Below are 24,228 nucleotides of genomic sequence, written 5' to 3' on the forward strand. Positions count from 1 at the left end.
CAGGACATGCACACTTTAACAAACCAATCATTTCAGCGCCAGGGTTTGCCACACGACTGTGGCTGAAATGATTGGTTCGTTTGGGCCCCCACAAAACAAGCTGGCAATTAATCTGTCCCTGCACAAACTGGCTCTACGGAGGCAAGATGTCGTCCTCATCCACAGATTCCTCACCCTCTTCAGTGTTGTGTACATCCTCATCCTCACAGACTATTAATTCGTCCCCACTGGAATCCACCACCACAGGTCCCTCTGTAAGTTATGGAGGCTGGTCTCCCTGGAAGAGTCGATATTTCATTTTTATGAACATCATCTTCTCCACATTTTGTGGAAACAACCTCCTACGCCTTTTGCGGACAAGGTTCCCGGCTGCACTAAACACTCTTTCGGAGTACACACTGGAGGGGGGGCAACTCAGGTAAAATAGAGCCAGTTTGTACAGGGGCCTCCAAATTGCCTCTTTTTCCTGCCAGTACAAGTATGGACTGTCTGACATCCCTACTTGGATGCTGTAACCAATGCAATCCTCCACCCTTCTGTCAGTGGTGACAGTATCATATGCAGTGACAGTAGACATGCCAGAAATTGTTGGCACGTCTAACAGTCTGGACCAGATGTCCAAACCGGCCCTTGACTTATAACACAGGCGCACGCTTGGTGCTGCTGCTGTGTTGATGCACGTGCGGCTACTGCGCATACATTTCGCACACAAACAGAGAAAAAATTATTATTTTATTTTTTGTGGAGCGCACTTTGGGGGTTATACCACCCTTTAACAGACAGACGCACGCTTGGCGCTGCTGCTTTGGGGATGCAGGTGCGGCTACAGCCCACACAATTCACAAAAACAGAAAAAAATAATTTTTTATTTTTTGTGGAGCGCACTTTGGGGGTTACACCACCCTTTAACAGACAGACGCACGCTTGGCGCTGCTGCTTTGAGGATGCATGGACAGTGCACACAATTCAGAAACACAGAAGAAAATGTTTTATTTTTGTTGGAGTGCACTTTGGGGGTTACAGCACCCTTTAACGGACAAGCCAGCCGGCCCTTGATTTATGACACAGGCGCACGCTTCTCGCTACTTTGTTGATGCACATGCGGCTACTGCGCACACAATTCACAAATACAGGTAAAAAAAATGTTTTTGGAGTGCACTTTGCGGGAGCACCCCTGATGCACAGATCACCCCCTGGACAACACTACACCACCCCTCTAGGACTATAGCCTTTATGGGACTCTGCACAACACAGTCCAGCCAGACCCTATTGACTGAATGGTCAGAGCCCCTATGGACAACAGCAGCACAACACAGCCCAGCCAGCCCTAGCTCCCACCCTCCCTCTTCACTGTCCACAGCCGAAGTGAGAAATGGCGCCGGCGCAGGGACCTTTTATAGAATCCAAAACCCGCGAGATCCGGAAGGCGGGATGATGACGTTTTGCCTCGATTTCAGATCCGAGTCAGGCGGGAAAAGTCGAGCCTGACTCGGATCGGGGAGGTTCGGATTTCAGAAATCTGAACCCGCTCATCCTATATAAATATAAATATTAGGTGTGAGCGGGTTCGGATTTCTGAAATCCGAGCCGCCCTGATCCGAGGCCGATCCTGTTATGTTCTGGGTTGTTTGTGGACCCGGGGTGGTAGAAGGAGCGATCACAGAAGCAGATATGTAAATAAAACTAGGATTTTTAATAAGTGCTTGAGTAGACATATAATGTGGCAGTAAATAAAAGTCCCAGGAAAATATAAATGTGCACAAGAGTTCTGTGGTGGGAGCAAAAGGGTTAATGTCCAGGTAGAAACAATTAGAGCTGTCCAGGTGTGCAGGTAGTGAAACTGAAAATAATCAAGCCAGGTTTGCAGGTAGTGAACTGAAAATAATCAAGCCAGGTTTGCAGGTAGTGAACTGAAGCGCAGGTTGTCAGCAGGCTCAGGCACTCAGGTATGGGCAAGGGTGGTGGAGGTAGTGGGGTAGTCCAGTGGGAACTAGGAGCTGACAGGCAGACTGGCAGACAGCGAATTCACAGGAACAGGAAAGCACAGAGAACTCCCTCTCAGCTAGGCTGAGATACACGTTGCACTGGCAAAGAAGGAAGGCACTGATCCTTCCTAAATACCCCATGCCGTGCTGTTACTGGCCGGAGGGAACATGTGACTCACCAGGATTGGCCAGCCGCATCACATGGCCAGTAGGCAAGATGGCGGCGCCCATGCCAAACGGAAACGCCGCCAGGCCTCACCAGCGCAGAGTGACAACAGGGCCGCACAACAACGCGCGCAGCCAAAGCCCCCGCCAGACACCAGCTCCGCCACCAGACAGCCCGCGCCACAATGACCTCACAGGTAACACCCGCCTAGCGCCATGCTGAAATACCCTGGCCGTGACAGATCCATTTTCTCACTCGGCTGTGGACAGTGAAGAGGGAGGGTGGGAGTTAGGGCTGGCTGGGCTGTGTAGTGTAGTGTAGTGCAGTGTAGTGTTGTGCTGTGCTGCTGTTGTCCATAGGGGCTGTGTCCACTACTTCAAAGTCCATAGGGGCTGGCTGGACTGTGTTGTGCAGTCAGTTCTCCATAGGGGCTGTGTCCACTCCAAAGTCCTGTGCAGTGTCCCAGTCCTAAAGCGGTGCTGTAGTGTTGTCCAGGGGGTGCTCTGTCCATCAGGGGTGCTCCCCCCAAGTGCTAAAAAAATAAATATTTTTTCTGTGTTTGTGAATTGTGTGCACAGTAGCTGAACGTGCATCAACAAAGTAGTGCCAAGCGTGCGCCTGTGTCATAAGTAAAGGGCCGGCTGGCTTGACCGTGCACTCCAAACAAAAGAAAAAATATTTTCTGTGTTTGTGAATTGTGTGCACTGTGGCAGCACGTGCATCAACAAAGGAGCAGCGCCAAGTGTGCGCCTGTGTCCCATTAGTAAAGGGCCGGCTGGCTTGTCCGTTAAAGGGTGCTGTAAGCCCCAGAGTACACTCCAAACAAAATAAAAAAATATTTTCTGTGTTTGTGAATTGTGTGCACTGTGGCTGCACGTGCATCAACAAAAGAGCAGCGCCAAGCGTGCGCCTGTGTCCCATTAGTAAAGGGCCGGCTGGCTTGTCCGTTAAAGGGTGCTGTAACCCCCAAAGTGCACTAGTCTCCAGCAAAAATAAAAAAATATTTTCTGTGTTTGTGTGCGCCTTAGCCGCACGTATATATTATCAATATAACATAAATGGAGGACCAAACTTTCTCCGATAAAAATAAAATAGGGAAAGATCAAGAACCACTTCCTCCTAGTGCTGAAGCTGCTGCCACTAGTCATGACATAGACGATAACATGCCATCAACGTCGTCTGCCAAGGCCGATGCCCAATGTCATAGTAGAGGGCACATACAATCCCAAATGACAAAGTTAAGGAAAATGACCTTAAAAAAAACATTTAAATCATCTGAAGAGAAACGTAAACTTGCCAATATGCCATTTATGACACGGAGTGGCAAGGAACGGCTAAGGTCTTTCCCTATGTTCATGACTAGTGGTTCAGCTTCACATGACGAAGCCCTCCTCCCGCTAAAAAAAATCAAACGAGTTAAGCTGGCAAAAGCACAGCGAAGAACTGTGCGTTATAAACAGATATCACAAATCCCCAAGGAGAGTCCAAGTGTGGAGGCGGTTGCGATGCCTGACCTTCCCAGCACTGGACGGGAAGAGGTGGCTCTTTCCACCATTTGCACGCCCCCTGCAAGTGCTGAAAGGAGCACCCACAGTCCACTTGCTGATATGCAAATTGAAGATGTCACTGTTGAAGTACAACAGGATGAGGATACTGGTGTAGCTGGCGCTGAGGAGGAAGTTGGCGAGGAGGATTCTGATGGTGATGTGGTTTGTTTAAATCAGGCTCCGGGGGGAGACAGTTGTTGTCTGTGGGATGAAAAAGCCCATCACGGTCAGGCCTGGGCAGAAGACCAAACATTCAACCTCTTTGGTCTGGCAATATTTCTATCCAAATCCGGACAACAACTGTCTTGCCATATGTACCATATGTAAAGGTGAAATAAGTAGGGGTAGGGACATTAAACACCTAGGAACATCCTCCCTTATACGGCACCTGCAGCGCGTTCATAAAAAGTTACTGTCAAGTTCAGAAACTTTGGCTAAGACCGTAAGCAGTCCAGGGACACCTAAATCCCGTTGTCCTGTTGTATCCAAGCGCCTGCAAACCACACCGTCAACTCCCTCCTCGTCAATTTCCTCCTTAGTCAGGATCGGAAGTAGTCCTGCAGGCCATGTCTCTGGCATGACTGACTCTCCTATCCGGGATTCCTCCGGTGGATCCTGCATTGCTACGCCTACTGCTGCCGCTGCTGCTGCTGGGAGTCGTTAATCATCCCAGAGAGGAAGTAGGAACACCACTACTTTTACTAAACAATTGACCCTCCAACAGTCCTTAGCGAGGAGGATGAAGTACGACAGCAGTCATCCTGAAGCAAAATGTATAACTGAGGCCTTGACTGCTATATTGGTGTTAGACGTGCGTCCGGTATCCGCCATTAGTGCAGTGGGATTTAGACAATTGATGGAGGTAGTGTGTCCCCGGTTCCAAATCCCATCTAGATTCAACTTCACTAGGCAGGCGATACCGAGACTGTACAGAAACGTCATAAAAAGTTTCCTCAGTGTTCTGAAAAATGCAGTTGTACCCAATGTCCACTTAACCACGGACATGTGGACAAGTGGAACAGGGCAGACTAAGGACTATATGACTGTGACAGCCCACTGGGTAGATGTATCACCTTACGCAGCAACAACAGCAGCGTCACCAGTAGCAGCATCTCAGAAACGCCAGCTCGTTTCAAGGCAGGTTACGCTGTGTATCACCGGTTTCAGTAAGAGGCACACCGCTGACAACCTCTTAGAGAAACTGAGGGAAATCATCGCCCAGTGGCTTACCCCACTTAGACTCTCCTGGAGATTTGTGATGTCTGACAACGCCACCAATATTGTGCGGGCATTACATCTGGGCAAATTCCAGCATGTCCCATGTTTTGCTCACACAAACTTGGTGGTGCAGAATTTTCTGAAAAGCGACAGGGGCGTGCAGGAGACGCTTTGGGTGGCCCGAAAAATTTCTGGCCACTTTCGCCATTCAGCGACTGTGTGCCGAAGACTGGAACGCCAGCAAACACTCTTGAACCTGCCCCGCCATCACCTGAAGCAAGAGGTTGTGACGCGGTGGAACCTTCTATATGCTTCAGAGGATGGAGGAGCAGCAAAAGGCCATTCAAGCCTATACACCCTCCTATGACATAGGCAAAGGAGGGGGTATGTACCTGACTCAATCGCAGTGGAGAATGATTTCCGTGTTGTGCAAGGTTCTCCAACCCTTCGAACTTGCCACACGTGAAGTCAGTTCAGACACTGCCAGCTTGAGTCAGGTCATTCCCCTCATCAGGCTTTTGCAGAAGCAGCTGGAGAAAGTGAAGGAGGAGCTAAGACGGAGCGATTCCGCTCGGCATGTGGGACTTGTGGATGAAGCCCTTCATTCGCTTTGCCAGGATTCCAGGGTGGTCAATCTGTTGAAATTAGATCACTACATTTTGGCCACCGTGCTCGATCTAAGGTTTAAAGCCTATGTGGTGTCTCTCTTTCCGGCCGACACAAGCCTGCAGAGGTGCAAAGTCCTGCTGGTGAAAACACTGTCAGCTGAAGCGGAACGTGACACGTCAACAGCTCCTTCATTTTCTCCCGCAACTGGGTCTGCCAGGAAAAAACTTAGGTATCCTAAGCACCAAGTTTGGACATCTGGTCCAGACTGAAGGACCTGGCAACAATTTCTGACATGTCTACTGTCACTGCATATGATACTGTCAACATTGACAGAATGGTGGAGGATTACATCGGTGACAGCATCCAAGTAGGCATGTCAGACAGTCCGTACCTGTACTGGCATGAAAAAGAGGCAATTTGGAGGCCCCTGTACAAACTGGCTCTATTTTACCTGAGTTGCCCCCCCTCCAGTGTGTACTCCGAAAGAGTGTTTAGTGCAGCCGGGAACCTTGTCAGCGAAAGGCGTAGGAGGCTGCTTCCACAAAATGTGGAGAAGATGATGTTCATAAAAATGAATTACCAACTCTTCCAGGGAGACCAGCCTCCATAACGTACAGAGGGACCTGTGGTGGTGGATTCCAGTGGGGACGAGTTAATAGTCTGTGAGGATGAGGATGTACACAACACTGAAGAGGGTGAGGAATCGGTGGATGAGGAGGATGAGGACGACATCTTGCCTCCGTAGAGCCAGTTTGTGCAGGGACAGATTAATTGCCAGCTTGTTTTGTGGGGGCCCAAACGAACCAATCATTTCAGCCACAGTCGTGTGGCAGACCCTGGCGCTGAAATGATTGGTTTGTTAAAGTGTGCATGTCCTGTTTATACAACATAAGGGTGGGTGGGAGGGCCCAAGGACAATTCCATCTTGCACCTCTTTTTTTTCTTTGCATTATGTACTGCTTGGGGCCTAGTTTTTCAAACTGCCATCCTGTCTGCCACTGCAGTGCCACTCCTAGATGGGCCACGTGTTTGTGCCGCCCACTCGTGTCGCTTAGCATAGCCTTTAGGACATAAAAACACTATTGTGAGGTGTAAGGTGTTCAGAATAGACTGGAAATTAGTGGAAATTAAGGTTATTGAGGTTAATAATAGCATAGGAGCAGAAAAACCAACACATTCTGTGATTTTAGCTGTTTTTATACTTTTTAAAAAAAAAATACAGATCCAAAACACAAAATCCAGAACCCAAAACACGGAAGGGTGGTTTTGGCAAAACCAATCCAGATCCAAAACATGAAAAGTGGCCGGTGCACACCCCTAATATATATATATATACACACACACACACACTTATCTCTGCATGACTGCAACAGTACTAGAGAATGGTTATAACGAGCTGTCACGAAGCTGCTGGATAAGAATCTAGAATAAAATAAAAGATATATAATAATAAATAATAATTAAAAAATTATATTTTATTCATGATTATTTATTTTCTTATTTATTTATTATTTTTTCATTACTATTTATTATTATATATTTATTAATTTTATTTTATTCTAGATTCTTATTATATCCTATCAAATGACCATATTATCTTAATGGATTGATTAACATCTACATGTCTGCATTATTTTATTATAATTTTTATTGCTTTCATCTGATAAGCAGAATTGTTTTTACATTAATGGAATATTGATTATTTCATTTAACATCTTTCTTTATATTTTATACATATGTTTAACTGTTTGTTTGTATCGATGTGAAACTAATTTTCCTCAGAACTATAATATACTACTGATAATATCTTATTCAATGTCCAATGAAGTTTTGAGAATTACTTCACGTGACCAATTGGGATCATGTGGACAGCCCTGATCGAACACTGCTATGGAACATATTCAACGTGGGTCTGGTCACTTCCTGCCCTTTTGACAGCTGTAGTATCACATGACGCGTTTGTCATGTGAACGGGAGACGGCGGTGAATAACACAGAGACCTCCGCTGAATGTGGATTCCAATTTCCTATGTGGGTCTGTTTACTCTTTTTCTACTAGCGGCTTCCGCATCACATGACATGTGTCTGTCATGTGATCGGGAGAACGTCGATGGGTAACATTGTGATCACCGCTGAAATGGTATGTTTATCATTAAAACCTTCTTTTCTTTTATAAATGTATTCTTTATTAGCTGGGACTTAGTAAGATTGCCTCAATGATTAGTTTACTAGTTGAATATCTTTTGGATGGACAGTTTATTCATCTTTTATTTGACAAATGTGTATGTAATTGTAATTACGGCATGGGTATATTAAAGGAGGTTCTTTTGATTCTGAACCATATACTCCTGAGGAAGCTGAGCGTCCATTGCTCAGCGTAACGCGTTGAGACTTCCTGACACACTATCCGGACTCCTGGAATTACTTGGATTTTATTTGGACTCTCTACTCCCTTTGCAATCATCTGTTGCAGCTTTTGGATTACTCCTTGTGGATTGTGCTTCAGCCTTCCCGGTGGACTTAATGGATTCCAGTGGATTTCCTTTAAAGCTACCTAAGCCATCAGTTTGGTAAAGTCTTTATTGCAGCTAATAATTATCAACTTGGGGACATACAAAAGAGAGAGTTTCCATTCCAACAAATCATTTTACAGGAGCAGACTCCAATAGTGTCTTTTATGCATGCTTTTTCATTTTTATTATAATACAGTATGTGTATTTTTTAGATGCATCTACATTGTTAAATTATCTGTACATGATATGATAGATTACAGATTTTTTATGACTTTTATATGATTAAATATTTTATTTTAAAACCGTCCATCTTTTAATTGTTTTTTAGCGCTGGTTATTACACTCCCTTTTTCTTCTCCATGACTAAAACAGTGTCATTTTTTAAGGCCGCTATTGAACATTATGAAAAAAAATTTATGAATTTGGCTCATGTTTTTCAAAAAGAAAAATATAAAAATGAGCAATGGTTCTATATGAGGTACTTCGATGGATGTTTGTACACAAGTTATAGCACTCTCTCTCGCATTATATATATATTCTAATCCTTTATTTAAACATTCACACGTCCATCAGCGATGATAGAATATGCCAATGGTCACGACCATCAGCTAGCTGATTCCTGGTGGATCGCTCATCCAGCTATATCTGACTTTACATTCTTCTCTCGCCCCCATCACACCTACTCGAGAATCGATTATCTTTTCTTGAGTCACCGACATCTACATCTCGGCAGCACAGATGGTGTAATAGTAGCATTACTGCCTCACAGCACTGAGGTCGTTGGTTCGATACCCACTACGGCCCTAACTGTGTGGAGTTTGTATATTCTCCCTGTGCTTGCGTGGGTTTCCCCCGGGTACTCCGGTTTCCTCCCACACTCCAAAAATATACTGGTAGGTTAATTGGCTCCTAACAAAATTACCCATAGTGTGTATGTGTGTGCACATGTGGTAGGGAATATAGAGTGTAAGCTCCACTGGGGCAGGGACTGATGTGAATGGCCAAATATTCTCTGTAAAGCGCTGCGGAATATGTGTGCGCTATATAAATAACTGGTAATAAATAATAAATAAATAAACACTTCAATAGGATCTATCACGTGGTCTGACCATGCTCCAGTTTTCCTTACCCTTTCCCTTCCACAACACTCGCTCAATCCTTGGTCATGGCATTTTAGCGATATCCTTCTACAAGATGCCTATTGCAAATCCCAAATCGAGTCCTCCATAGACTCTTATATTGAACAAAATGACCAAGATGATATTTCCAAGGTAACGGTGTGGGAGGCACATAAATGTGTACTCCGGGGCACTTGCATTCAATTAGGCTCCTATTTAAAAAAAACTGAAAACAAAGCAAAGAGATGCCCTTTTGGCTGAGATCAAATCCTTGGAAACTTCAAGCGTCCTTATCCCCACACTATTATTCTAAATTGGAAGAAGCTAGAGCTGCGCTTCATAAACTCTCCATGGATAAAATTAAACTGTCCTACCGTAAATGCCGTAGTTGTTTCTATCAACGGGGAAATAGACCGGGTAAGATGTTGGCTAGGGCGTTGCGTGAACAGCGTGCTATCACATTTATTCAAGCTATAAAAGACGAGCATGGCCAGACCCATAATGAAACTAAACGAATCGCTGAGTCCGTCCGGTCTTACTATGCTAAACTCTATAACCTTAAGAACCTGGGTCAGGACTCGGACCTTATCACCCATCGAGAGGCGATTTCATCTTATTTAAGATCGCTTAACTATCCTCAGCTCTCTCCAGAAGAGGTTGATTCTCTTGAAACACCTTTCTCCGTTGAAGAGGTGGATCAGGCAATCTCCTCCTCTCCAGCTGGTAGAAGTCCTGGTCCAGATGGATTGTCTACAGCCTATTATAAGGCTTTCAAAGATAGACTGGCACCCCTTATGTCTCGTGCCTTTAAATCTCAGATAGTACGAGTTTTTCCAAACAATCACTGGAGGCACACATTACTGTCTTACCTAAGGAGGGTAAAGACCCTACTTTATGCCCTAGTTATAGGTCTATTTCACTCCTAAATATTGACTTGAAGATTTTTGCTAAGCTCCTAGCCAACCGGTTGAAAACATTCCTACCTAAATTGATCCACGATGACCAGGTTGGTTTTGTCTTCGGTCGCAAGGCCAGAGACAACACAACAAAAGTTATTCATTTAATACACCAAGCCTCTCTCTCATCTACCCAGACTATTATTTTATCAACTGACGCAGAGAAGGCTGTCGACAGGGTCGACTGGGAGTTTATGTCAGGTCTTCTACGTCATTTGGGATTAGGGCCTACATGTCTGCAGAGAATTTTGGCATTATATGATGTTCCCACAGCAAGAATTAGGATAAATGGATCCCTCTCTGACTCATTTTGTATTTCAAATGGTACGAGGCAGGGATGCCCTCTCTCTCCTCTTTTATTCGTCCTATGTATGGAGGCTCTAGCTAGGGCGATACGTAGTAATGCGAACATTTCTGGTATCCATATAGGCAGTAAGGAATATAAGCTAGCACTCTTTGCAGATGACCTTCTTGCAGTGCTCTCTAATCCAGGTACCTCTCTTCCGAACCTTGTTTCAGAATTCCTAAAATTTGGCATGTTTTCAAATTTTTAAATTAATTATTCTAAATCTGTGGCTATGAGTCTGACTGCCCCTCCTTCCTTGGTAAATTGTTTGAAACAATCCTTCTCCTTTATTTGGCATCCCACTAGACTTAAATATCTCGGAGTCTTCCTGACTAAAGACCTATCCCAACTGTTCTCGAATAATTTTTTACCATTATTACAAACTATCCGCACTGATTTGGCCAAATGGCGTACCATTCGCTTATCCTGGATCGGCAGGATTAACGTGATCAAAATGAATTCCTTGCCAAAAATTTTATATTTAATGCAAACCCTTCTAATCCATATACCTCCAGCATGGTTTGCGGAGATGGAACGTCTTATCCGTAGATTTGTCTGGAACACCTCTACACCACGCTTTAAACATGCTATCCTTTACCGCCGTAAACAAGACTGAGGTCTGCAGCTTCCCCACATCACTAGCTATTATCATGCCATAATGCTTAATTGTGTTCTTGAATGGACTCGAGCGAAGGGTTTCAAACAGTGGATCATGTTGGAGGAGAGCAGTCTGGCTCAGCCCATAGAATGCTCCATGGTTCCCAAACTACCAACTGTTAGACATCCCACTATAACACCTACACTACGCGCTTGGCAGAAATTGAGACGTCTCCCCCATATTTCATCTAATGTTTCCCCTCTCACTTCCTTTCTTGGGAGTTTAGACTTTCTTCCTGGGCTCTCCACACTGCCCTTTAAAAACTAGATGAGCGATGGTCACTTTCGACTGGGTCAGATGGTTTGTTCGTCGGGGGTGTGTCCATTTACAGAACTCCAGGAATCATGGCATCTCCCCCAATCCGAATTCTGGAAATACCTCCATATACGGCATTTTATCACCACTTCTTGCAAGCTTCCTGATCTCACCAGGACACTTACCTTATTTGAATCCTTATGTTCTTCCTCTCAAACTCCATCTCATACTATATCCAAATTGTACTCACTATTTGTATAAACTACCTCCTCAATTTACTGTAGTGTGGGAAAAAGAACTCCAAGATACAGTTCAGGATATTGATTGGGAGATTGTTTTTAATAACACCTTTGCCAGTTCTTCTTGTATAGCTACTCTTGAAACACTCTACAAAGTCTTAACATGTTAGTATAGATATCAAGTACTTTTAAAATAAAATGTATCCGCAGGTCCCAAAAGTCTGCTGGAGATGTAACTCTGCACCAGGTAGCCTTCTCCACATATGGTGGGACTGCGCCTCCCTGGCTACTTTTTGGTTGAATGTATTTGAATGTTCCAAGATAATTCTTGGGGGAGAGGCCCCTAGAGATCCTGGCTTTTGGCTTTTAAACATGACCTCTTCTCATACGGCTTCATACAAGAATTCCTTACTGAGGCACTTAAACAATGCAGCTAAAGCGGTAATCCCTGTTTTATGGAAGTCCACCTCCCCTCCCTCCATTAAAGATTGGTTCAAGAGGATCGATTATTACATGGATATGGAGGACATCATATCCTTTTCTAAAGGTAGTCCCACCGAATTTACTGTTTTATGGTCCCCTTGGCTGCTGTTCAAGGGCTCTACACAATATTCCATGTTTAATGGCTCCAACTCTGTACCCGTATCTGTCTCTTCTTGATTCTGATATAATCCATTTGAGATTATGAAATTTGCCCCCATAGATCACCCCCTCATCCCCCACTTAGTTGCCTCCTTCCCCTCTGACCTCCCTTCCCCTGAACTTTCCCCTATATTGTTTATTTATTGTCTATTTTTTTTATTGTCTGTTTATTTTGTTGCATAATTTATTATGTGATTTATTTACATTATATTAGAATTTTGATTGTATTATTCGAAATGGAATCACCAACTGTTTGAATCTATATGCTTTTTCCATTTTGCTCTATCTAAAATGTCTGATTTTCTTTTCAATAAAAACAGTTTGTGTAAAAAGAATATGCCAATGGCACAGGCGACATGGAGTGTAAATAGCTGGCTTCTGTCCAAGGAGGCAGCATCAGACTACTGTGTGACAATTGCTCATCTGAGTAACCTTAAGGTTACTCAGGAAGGCTGCTGTTTTCACTCAGCTGAAGTCAGTGAAGCTGCCTACAAGGACACAGCCATTGGCTTCAGCACACCTAGAAAACCGTGCCGACACCACTCAGTTTTCTGGGACGTTGCCACCGCTCCTCCCCCAAATGGCTGCAGCCTGTCAATCAAGCTACAGCGACCATGCACTGTGTGTGAGCTTGCAGAAACTGATCAGCACATGCGTAGTACATATCCTGCGCCAGTCAGCCTCCATCGGAGCTGTACACAAACAATGACTCAGGCCCGTAGTCGTAACAGAAAATAAGTAATAATGACCAGGCATTTTGTGGAACCAAAATGTTCAAATATTGTATAACAAAACTCTGTATAACACAGACAAACATACAAAAGAAGAGGGGGGGGGGGTGAGCACGGAAAGGAAGGCGTTTGGTGATCAGAACTAAATCATTGAAAATATGAGACATCCAAAAAAAATGACAAAAGTAAAGCCTTGTATTTGGCAGACTCCTTATTCCCCAACCAGTAACACCAGGTGGAAGTAAATGTAGAGGCAATCCATTGCTGACAGTGAGAGACCTCTTCCATGACCATGTACATGCCCAGTTAGCCAGTCCTTAATCAATATCCATTTAACTGGTATAAACACTTTTGCGGTATTGTTCATGTGTCACAAAAGAGACTTCTTATACTCAGAAATAGGCCATGTAATCACATTCAAAACCCAAAATTCATGGCCATCAGGATCACAGTCTCCCACAATATATTTAGCCAATTTTACAATCTGGTCCCAAAAGGGAGTTAAAGAGGAACAAAGCCACAAATTGTGTAAAGGGGATCTCAAGCTCCCATTACATCTCCAGCATACATCTGGGAAACCTGAAAACATTCACTCAGGGAGCATCTTTACCATCTATTCTTTATCTTAAATTACAGAAACACTCTGATGAGATATACAAATATTTTAAACATTTTAAACCAGAGATTATCAGTAAATTGCTCCCATTTCTCTGTTTCAAGCAGTGACAAACCTAGGCAGAGAGACAAAAACACTATATATCAGGATGTTATAGATGACTGAGAGGGGTTCCTTCTGAATACAAAGCCCATCAAAAGGGATGTAGTCAGGATCCAGACGGTCAGAATGCAGACGGTCAGAATTCTGATGGTGAGTATTAGGGTTAGGGTGTGGTAGTGGTGGGTTAGGTTTAGGGTTAGGATTGAGGTTAGAATATTTACCGAAATTAGTCAGGATTTTGACCGTCAGGATGTAGTTGGCAGTATTACGATCATCGGCACTGTGACCGCCAGGATCCCGTAGCCAACCCCCTCAAAAGGGGTTAGGTTTTCTAAGCAGGGCATAATGTTTATTAACCTCTCACATAGCACTCATGTTGGAGATAAGACTAATAAACAGACTGAGGAAGGTCCAGCTCCTCCTGCAGAACTGAAAATGAGAAACCACCCTGTGCACACCAATTGACTCAGGTCACAAGATCACTGGAGATATCCAACGTCTCAGTGCAGGGAATACACGCCTGAGAGGAATCAGAGTCTGAATCCAAGCCTGGGGGGGGGGGGAATCTGAGTCTGGTTAAACATAATGGAGGTCAATTGGGAGGTAAGGAGATGGAGGATAAAACCCTTAATTTCTTACACATCTGTAAAGTGGAAGTAATAGTAGGGTTAATAATCTTCATGATGGACTGAACCCATGGCAAGGCACCCAACAGAACAGGGCTGGATCACCACTATTAATCCCCATTGCTTAACAGTATGAAATTTAGACCAGGCTGCCATTTTGCTTTAGTGAACCACTTAATGGTATAGTAGGAAATAGTTGGAGTCCTCCTTTAACCTATTTTCTGTATAAATTTTCATTGTGTAATCAAAACAAGAGATATGGTAAGAACTTACCTTTGTTATCTCTGTTTCTACGAAGTCCATAGGGTCCACAGGGTTGACCTTGGGGTATAGGTTGGGAACCAAATCCGGGCACCACGCAGTTAAAGCTTTTAGCTCCCAGGATGCACTGGGTTCACTCTCCCTATAACCCCACCCCCAAGCCAGAGGCACCTCAGTTTGTAAGTAGCCAAAGGCCGGAGGAGGAGAGAAAAAGAGAGAGAAAACTGGAACACTCAATAACCATACTCACCGAAATGGGAGACGGAAAACCGGTGACCAGCCACACAGCCCATATGAAGCCAGGTGCGTCAGGGCGGGCGCCCTGTGGACCCTATGGACTTCGTAGAAACAGAGATAACAAAGGTAAATTCTTACCATATCTCTTGTTTTCTACTTCAGGGTCCATAGGGGGTCCACAGGGTTGACCTTGGGGATGTCCCAAAGCAGTTCAACCAAGGGTGGGGACGCTCCTGTGCTGAGAGGAGAATCCGTCGCCAAAAAGGAAGCATCCTGAGAGGCAAAGGAAACCAATGCCTAGAACCTTAAAAAGGTGTGGACAGAAGACCACGTGGCCACCTAGTAAGGCAAAACAGCCGAGGCGTCACAGCGAGCCGCACACGAGGGTCACATGGCCCGAGAAAAAACAAGCATCAACAACAGGAAGGCCTACCCATGGGTAGGCCCCTGAGGAAGACCTACGAGGCCATCCAGCCAACATTTGGTTATAGGCCGGCCATCCATTCCTGTGAAAACCAGAAATCTCAGACCACCAATAAGGAGTCCGATTTCCGTAAGGAACCTGAACGGATCACATAAATCCAAAGAGGCCAGACCACAGTCAATGAGACCACACCAGCCGAGAGGACTGGGGACAGAATGGCCGTACCATAAGTTCCAGAATAATATGGAACCTGAAAACCACTAAGAAGAAACACAGGGCGAGAGCAACTCCCACCCTGACATGATGCCCTCCAGAAGAGGGAGCCACATGAGAACGCTCCCAATTCAGACACTCTCCTGGTTGATATAAACACCCTGAGAGAAAGAGAGAGCCTAAGCAATAGACCATGTAATGGCTATCACAACCAGCGGTTCCATTGACTGTCCCCGAAGGTAACGAAGAACCACTACTTACTCCCAAGGAGTCCCTAGGGAGGACAAATGGAGGCATAATCAAGAAAACACTCCAAAGGATGAACTGGATACCAGAGTGGAGCAATTCCATATCTTAACCATACTGACAGTGTAGAGATCCGCACTGTCAGGAAGACCAGGCCAAGTGTGAAACCCAAGCCAGCCGGAAGGAATGCCAGAATATCTGGAAATCCTGGACACCGGAGGATTGTATCGACAGGTACAATACCATAAGATTTATGGCTGCCACAGTTTGTGGTAGGTCCCAGCAAAAGCTGATCCATGTGCTCTAATCATTCCAACGATGACAAAGCCAGGGAAGCCGTAAGACCACTGTAAGGACACAGTCAAAGACAAACGACCCAGGTCCAAGGCAAAACCAAGGACCCTGAGACAACAGGTCCGGGCAGTGAAGCATCAGGGATGGAGTATCGATGTAGAAACTCCGAAGATCCAAGTACCCCTGACATCTGGGGCAATCAGGAGCCACCAGCAGGAAAGCATCTCCGTCTCGATTGAAAACACTTCCAAAGACCTCGAGGAAGAAGGGAGACCGGAGAACACAGGTACACAAAGTGGAAGGACCACTTCACCGACAAAGAGTCGCTGAAGGTTGCTTCAGAATCCCCAGAGCTGGACTGTAACACCATAGTGTGATAAAATCAGAAGGCCATGAGGGTCACCTCAGGGGGGCCCCCCTGCTCACCAGGAGATGAAACCTCTCTTGGGGAAGAGACTAGTCCCCGGGATGCACGTCGTGACGGCTGAGGACTCCCGCTTCCCAATGGAGAGCTCCTGAAATGAACGCTGCCGAGATGGTCGGGAGGAGACCCTCGGACTATGTCCGAATATGTGACATACCTGTCATTGCCACCCAACGAACAGTGTTGCTAAAAAGGAAGCCACTGTCCTGACCCTGTCGGACTGAACCTTTTCAGGTTCACCGGGAAACAAGAGTTATGCCAGAGTAAGTTAATTGACAGGGTGGAATCGACAGACGTCCAACTGCACTGAAAAGGATTCGATCCAGACACTGTCCATAGCAAAGAAAACCCTGGACGAGATGGCCATAGCCACCCGGACAGGGACCGACTTGCCTCCGGAGAGAGCATCATCGTTTGAACAGTTATCCGACAGAAAAAACTCGTTCCATCTGGAGATGAGCCAATTATGGAAAGGCCTGGAATGGAACTGAGCCCATTCCACCATGCATCCCAGAGTGTAAAGACATCTGTCGACTGCGCAGACAACCATGTACTCCTAATGGAAGAGAGGAGATTCCATCTTACGCCAGAAGAATTCTCAGATTCTGAGAATCCAGCAGGGATCCTAGATGAAGAATACCCAGAGAGGGATGCAGGGAGGACTTTTTCCCCGTTGATTAAACGTCTGCACCCTGAAGAAGCCACAGTCATCCTGACCTGGCCGTAAAGTACCCCGGTGATCCCGCTAAGAGCAGGAGGCCGTCCAGGTACAGGAGCATTGGGATATACTGAACAGAAGAACTGTCAGAAAATCCAAAACGCTGGTAAACCCCTGTGGGACTGAGGACAGTCCCAACAGGCAGAGCCCGAAAAATTGTAAGTGTTGCTGTGATACAGCAAACCTCAGCCCATGCTGAGGAAAGGTCTCTGTAAGTACCCGTAGGCACGCGTCCTGTATATCCAGTGATACCATAAAGTCCCCAGGTTCCAAACATCGTATGATGGAGCATAGGGAATTCCTCCTGAGCCCAGGTAGCTTTAGGAACTGGTTCAGGGAATTGAGACAGAGAATAGGCCAAAGAGGACCATTCAGCCACCGCACCAGAAAGAAAACAGAACAACCAGTCCCTCACTGAGATAGTGGGGATGGCCTAATTAGCTCCGCTTACCGCAACAACTGCATAGCTTTCTGGATCTGTAAGGCCCTTGTAAAGAGGGCGTACCCTCCTACCCACGTAGCCGCGGCAACTTGACACTAATACCGGGCGAACTGAGAAAATCGGTATCTCCCAGTTGTAGGCCTGTCCCGTCAGGCTGAAGAGATATCCGTAGGTTCAGAAGCAGGATCGGCTGGCAGTCCAGGCCTGCTCGGTACTGGATATGTCGGCCCTTGTAGATGCCGACAGTCTACGAAGAAACAGACCTTTAGGCTGACCCAGAGGACAAAAAAGACTTAACAGACTTAGTCTGATGCCTTGTAGTGGGCATAGCTGAAAGCGGTAAACTTGTCGTTAGTAATACTGCCAATGTTACTACAATCTTGTCAAGGTCAGGACCAAACAATATCAACCCTAAAGATGGTATCTGCACCTCTGCATTCCCAGAGCGCAGCCATAGGGTATTACGGAGGATACAGTCGCAGCCGGAACTCTGAAAGTTAGGAGACTGGTATCCAATATAGGCATTTCCACCTATGACAACAGCATATATTACGTGAGCGACCAAATACATTTGAACCCCCGACGTGTTGGAGGGGAAAAAACGTTACAAATGCATCAACCCAATATGCAATAGTATTAACCAACCATGCTATAGCCATGGTAGGATGGGTAACAACTCCTGAAAGCAAGTATACTGATTTCAGGCAGAGTTACCACCTACGGATCCGAAGAATCCGACCACGCAGGAATGGGAGGCGTAGTAACGTCTGTAATCAGACGAGTAACACGCCCATCCACCCCAGGAGGGGCTCGTGATGACCCTCAGGGAATTTGGGACAGGAGGCCAAACACTGTTGTAACACCTCCTATCTGGCAACAGCCAGAGTCCCGCTATGCGATCCACCCGCTAGTCAGCAACAGGGAACCCGAAGGCACGCAATACTGAGGGTGTATGATACAGGTGCAGGTCAACATTCACTCTAACCAGAATGGACCTGCTACCAGCCCTAAAGCAGGGATAATAATACCTGAAATAGGCTTCCCCCCGTGTAAGAGGGAAAGAGCCCCGAACAGTACCCAGTTCACGCAGAGCCAACTGGGAAGTAATCACAGGGCGTCAACCACGCCAATTAGCGTTTCGTAGAAAACGACATCCACCCAGGGTGGCTGTTGTGGTAATCCCTGCAAGGGGAATGACAGACTATTGTGGCACCAGGGGGAATTCAGATACTGCGAAAAACCCCTGCAGGGAGCGGTAGTCTGTGTCACAGGGGAAGAGTGCAAGAAGCTGCGAGATACCCTGAGATGAAAAGGGCAGTATGGTGAAGTAACCCCAAGTGAGGTACAACAATGGGGCCCGCCCGGCGATCCGCAATTGAGAGGATCCCGAGAAAACAAACCGCCCAAGGGGGTCGTGAAAGAGGCCAGCACCAGATGACGCCACATACAGAACCCTTTATGAGTCAAATCCTCCGCACTAACACCTGCAGCACATGACTTGCAGGATAGTAAAAATGGGTGCAGTATAACGCTCTATCTCCTGGTCAGACATATCTGACCAATCTTGGCGGAAATATTAAGCAGCGCTATACTGGTCCTGACTGATGCCAAAAATTAGCTGCAGGGACCCATTTTCAGCGTATGCAACACACAGTTCCATCTAAAATATGGCAACGTGCAGCACGCAACAGTATGTGACAAACCACACAAATATTAACAAGTATATAAATGTGAGGTCTCAGAACCACCCTAAGTACAGCTGTATTAGGGCAGATAAAGAAAAGGGATAGATATACACTGACAGGTGAGAGAATAAAGTACAGACAGTCAGCACTAGCATAAGTCACATACAATGCAGATATATACATATATACATAAACATGTCATATAATATACTGCACTATTACACTGCATTCAACTGCCCAGATTCAGTGTCTGGGAAGGCTACAGCGCTGTGTACACTGACCTGATGGTGAGGTACGCAGGGGGACTGGGCTCACTGCCATCTCCGGAGCTCTGCTGCTGCACCACAGAGAAATGGCCGCTGGAGACCTCAGAAGAAGCGTGGCCCGCGGAGGAAGCAGCTCAGCGACGCCAGACTATACATACTGAAAGGCGCGCTGAGCTGAGGGGAGGAGCCGCTGTAACAGGGAAGGCTGCCTCCCCTGGCCGGCTATTAACCCCCGGGACGCCGGCTCCCTGCACCGATCGTTAAGTCCCTGGTGGTCTAGTGGACACACGGGGTATGGGGGGCCCGCCGCCACTGCCGGCGCCTCCGGTCTGTCCCCGGAGACCGGAGGCACAGGACTGCATATTAAATGCGCGGATAAGCGGTGATCCGCGACCTTACCTGCTCCCCGTGGATCCGGCAGCAGTCCTGGGCGCCCGCAGAGTCCGGCTAGTACAGACTCTGGGGTCCCGCTGAGATCCCCAGATCTGTACTGGCGTCTCAGCGCCAGCGGGTTGACGGAGCGGCAGCTTAGACGTCCTATGGACAGTCTGACGCTGCCGCTCTGAAGAGTCCAAAGTCCATGGAAAAAACTTTGTCCCTAAAAAAATTAAATAAGCTTAGGGGCTGCTAATCAGCTCCCCCTGCGCTAACGGTGACCCGACTCCGGCCGGGCACCAACTTAAACTGAGGTGCCTCTGGCTTGGGGGTGGGGTTATAGGGAGAGTGGACCCAGTGCATCCTGGGAGCTAAAAGCTTTAACTGCGTGGTGCCCGGATTTGGTTCCCAACCTATACCCCAAGGTCAACCCTGTGGACCCCCTATGGACCCTGAAGTAGAAATTCTCCTACCAAACCATATAACATTTCTAATACATTTCTGGAGATCTCTGAAGGAGGATGGTGGGATCAAGACAGGAAGAATTTGTAAATAATATAGACTCTTGGAAGTAAATTAATCTTTATAATATTAAATGTTTTGGGTTGCCATGTCTTCAGATCACTACTGATCCTACACAACAAGGGGATAAAATTGGCCTGAAACAATTATCTAACATCCTTTGTCAACTGTATACCCAGATATTGGATGCAAGTTGGTTGCCAATTACTGTAAAAGAAAATGCCGACTGCAAACCATAGACAACAGGCTTGGTGGTATTTAAATTTAGCACCACAGATTAAGTAATACATTTTTTAAGTCTGATAAATAGCCAAACATATAAGGATTAAGTCTTAGTGCCAGTGCTAAGGCCTCCATACAAAATATAAAGAAATATAGGAGGATAGGGGTAAGTGGATAACCCCTCTCTGGTCCCATTTGAATGGTACAGACAGTATTTCATTCACTTTAACTCGAGCATATGGATTCCTATATAAAGACAATACCTTATATAGCACACAGGACCCAGACCCACATGCCCAAGCACACCAGTTATGTATAGTACCTCTTTTTTTAATAAATGTTCTCCTGTGATTTTATTCTTGCACAGGATGCCAAGTTTCACAAAGTTACACAATCTTTATCTTGCTAGCTTGTAGTCAACGTTCTTGAACATTTAACAATACTAACCCATACCCCTATTCTGCTCCCAGTTCTGTAGCACCTCTAAATTCTTTAATAGACAATAGGAGTAGAAGAAAGTGACAGGGGAAGGGCTAAAACAACGGCATTTTGAATAAACAACTTTTTATCTATTAAACATTGTATTTTAATTATCTTCACTTCCTACTCACCTGGCCAGTAGAGAATACAAAAACCAAGGCAGCTCCTGCCGCAGTCAGCCCCCAAGTGAACAAGGTCCCTAGGAGGGATTGTAGCACCGGATTGTATCCTTCTATCATTTTGACGGAGCCTGACAAAATAAACATGGAGGATTAGGTCAGATTCAACAACATTCTGTATATTTAATAGCACAAGGTGCTGGAACCATAGTAGTTAAAATATAGCTTGAATTACATGAAGAACTCTTCACCTCCTAATATTACGCTAACCCCCACAGTCACCTGTGTTACACTCCATTCTCTGACCACAAAAGATAAAAAGGATTTTGAATGCCATACACCTCCATGTTTTCTCATGTAGAGGGCACATTTATGCTGTGGCAGCTGACCAATCAATGCTGTCAACACAAAAGGTGTCGTCAGTTAGCTAAAATGGTGGGGAGCAAAATCCTACCTCTTCTGGCGAGATAATCTATCATAACAAAGATGTTGGCTATCTGGCAAGCATCACAAGACATCCATATTCAGTTATTGCAGGTGGTGTGTTTTACTCTGGTGGGTGGGTTTTCTTTAAATGCTAGGTAGGCAGACTAAAGCTGATCACACGGAATCAGTTCAAATCACGACAGCGGCAGCCCGGCAGGGGTGAAAATCCGGATCGTCAAAAGGTAAGTATTCACTAACCCCATTCTACCCCATAACCCTCCCTTAGGGGTGCCTAACCCTAAACCTCCCCCCCAAGTGCCTAACTCTAACCCCCCGATGACGAGATTCAGAGTGAATGACGTCATCGACCACCTCCGCTGTGGGAGTTTGTGTTGTAACTGCGGGGGGTCCAGAGGGGTCGGTGGCCACCGGGAGGCTTGCTTGCTTTCCCGAGGGCTGGGAGCGGCACACGATTTTCAGGAGGCTCCCGGCCAAATCGGGAGGCTAGGCATGTATTGGGCCCAAAGCCATATATTAATTGTAATGTAGTACTGTGACATGTATAACTGCTCTCATTGCAAGGCACTCTACACCCGGTCTTGTGATCACAGCATTTTTTCCCAACTTTGCATATTCTTGTTTTGATTTTATGTTCGACTTACTTTTGTATGATTTATTATGCTGACTGATGCTGCAGTTTTGTGCCACCCTAGAAATAAAACATGATTAAAACGGTTGCTGTGCACAGACCCTATGAACCAACATAATACATTTTGTATGCATCATTAAAGCCAGTGTATTGAATTCTGTATTATACGCGGTTTGCCCTAGCAGGCAGTGAGAGAGCTCAGTTTCTGTCATTAAATGGTGCAGACAGCGTTAGCAAAGTGAGTCTGCTAACAAATGACAGACACCCAGCACTTACACTGCTTGCTAGGTGCAAGCCGGTGCTGCTTATGATCATTACACAGGTCATTTAATAACATGGTCTAAATAGAAAAAGGAGTAGTAACCCACAGGAATTAATCAAATATGAAAATGCACCTTGTTTCCCTTCCTGGAAGAGAAATGCCTGTTACATCATGTTATATATCTGGAAAGCCATAATCCTCTGCTGGAAAATTGAAAACCAGCTAACATTTGGTATACTCTAATTGACTCCACATTGTTGTTTTATAAAAGGATGACAGCAGATTTGGTGCTACAATACCCATGGGAGTCTACTACCTGGTACTCCCAAACTATTATTTTGTACCTTATACTTTGCATCAATGCACAAAGAAAATTGCTGCAGCTTGGAATAGGCAAAGGCTGTGGCCCAGTGCCAAAGCCGTCTCCATCATCTGCGCTGTCGCCATCTTTTCATAGATGGCACACAAAAGATGGCTCCGCCAGCAGAGAGAATCTGCTGTACATGTACATAGGGGGAATCTGCTGTACAGCACGCAGTGGGGACAGTTCTGGTTACAGGATGTGCGGCACATGGCCCCCCTTGACTCATGGGTCAGTGTGCACAGAACATCCTGCATCCATTATAGAAATGCCACTGCATCTAACGTATTTCAAAATACAAGCATGCATATATTAAGCTTATCAGGGCTAGACCAAGTCCGGCCACTAGAAAATACATCCTGGCTGAATTATAATTGCTAGAGTGGACATCAATCCCCAGAGTCTTAGCAATGGGTACAAGTCACAAAAATCCACAGAAGGTTGCCGCATCCCCGATCCCCCATCCCCCTTTATTTTGTCTTGACCGCAAGTATTACATGTCCTGATATTCAGAACACTCTATGCCAGACATGTGAAACTCGTGGCCCTTATCGCATACTTTTGCAACCCGCTTTAATTATAAAATAGTAAAAGTTAATGTGGCCTGCCAGGTCAGTTCCTGATGGCTGGCTGCCACGAACGGAGCTCAATGCTGCCCATGCACACTATGGTAGACATGGAAAATTTCCTCTGGCCATGCCCGGCTGCCTTTGCTGTTCTGAGTCTACCCCCCCGCTGCATCCTGCCTGGTCAGGAGCACTGAAGGAGGTCCGCGCCCCCAATGTGTGCCAGCTGCCCGTGAAGAGCAGGAGCTGGAAAAGGAGCAGACGGCTGTGTTTGATTATGAAGGTAAATTGGAGGGGGGGGGAGGGGCACAGGGGTTGGAGGGGGACACAGGGAGCAAGAGGGGACACAGAGGGCATGTGGCTGGAGGGAGAGAGGGGGCTAGAAGGGGCACATTTTCAAGGTAGGGCTTACTTATATGGTTTCTCTCTAACATGGAACGTGTCCCTTCCAGCCCCTCCCCCCCTCCCCAGTACTTCCAGATATATGAGGGGGTAGAACACAGCTCCCAGCTCACACTGATATGTGGTATTATTATATAGGGGAGAGGGGACTGTACAGCGATATATGAGGGGGAATAACACAGCTCTCAGATCACACTGAATATGTGATATTATTATATAGTCTCCAACTAGGTTCAGATTGACTGAACTTTCACCTTGGTTTAGTTTTAAAAGTTATCACATCCAATAAAATTTGTTCTTACATAGGA

At 45.8% G+C, this 24,228-nt stretch overlaps 1 protein-coding gene across 5 annotated transcripts in view; it reads right to left on the reverse strand.

Annotated features, from left to right (window-relative positions):
• The window catches only part of SLC39A11 (solute carrier family 39 member 11), a 536,505-nt gene that overhangs the window by 474,419 nt on the left and 37,858 nt on the right, over positions 1-24,228 (reverse strand). For 4 of the 5 annotated variants that reach the window (XM_088474527.1, XM_088474529.1, XM_088474526.1 and 1 more), the window contains exons 2-3: positions 22,343-22,389; positions 21,267-21,385 (exon numbers count right to left, since the gene is read on the reverse strand). In XM_088474527.1, coding sequence (XP_088330653.1) covers positions 21,267-21,374 — 108 coding nt within the window. In that variant the 5' untranslated portion in view covers positions 21,375-21,385; positions 22,343-22,389. The remainder of the gene's footprint in view (positions 1-21,266; positions 21,386-22,342; positions 22,390-24,228) is intronic. The other variant, XM_088474528.1, reaches the window with a different exon arrangement.

Source organism: Taudactylus pleione, unplaced genomic scaffold, assembly GCF_031769625.1.
Source record: "Taudactylus pleione unplaced genomic scaffold, aTauple2 ptg000016l, whole genome shotgun sequence".
Lineage (NCBI taxonomy): Eukaryota > Metazoa > Chordata > Amphibia > Anura > Myobatrachidae > Taudactylus > Taudactylus pleione.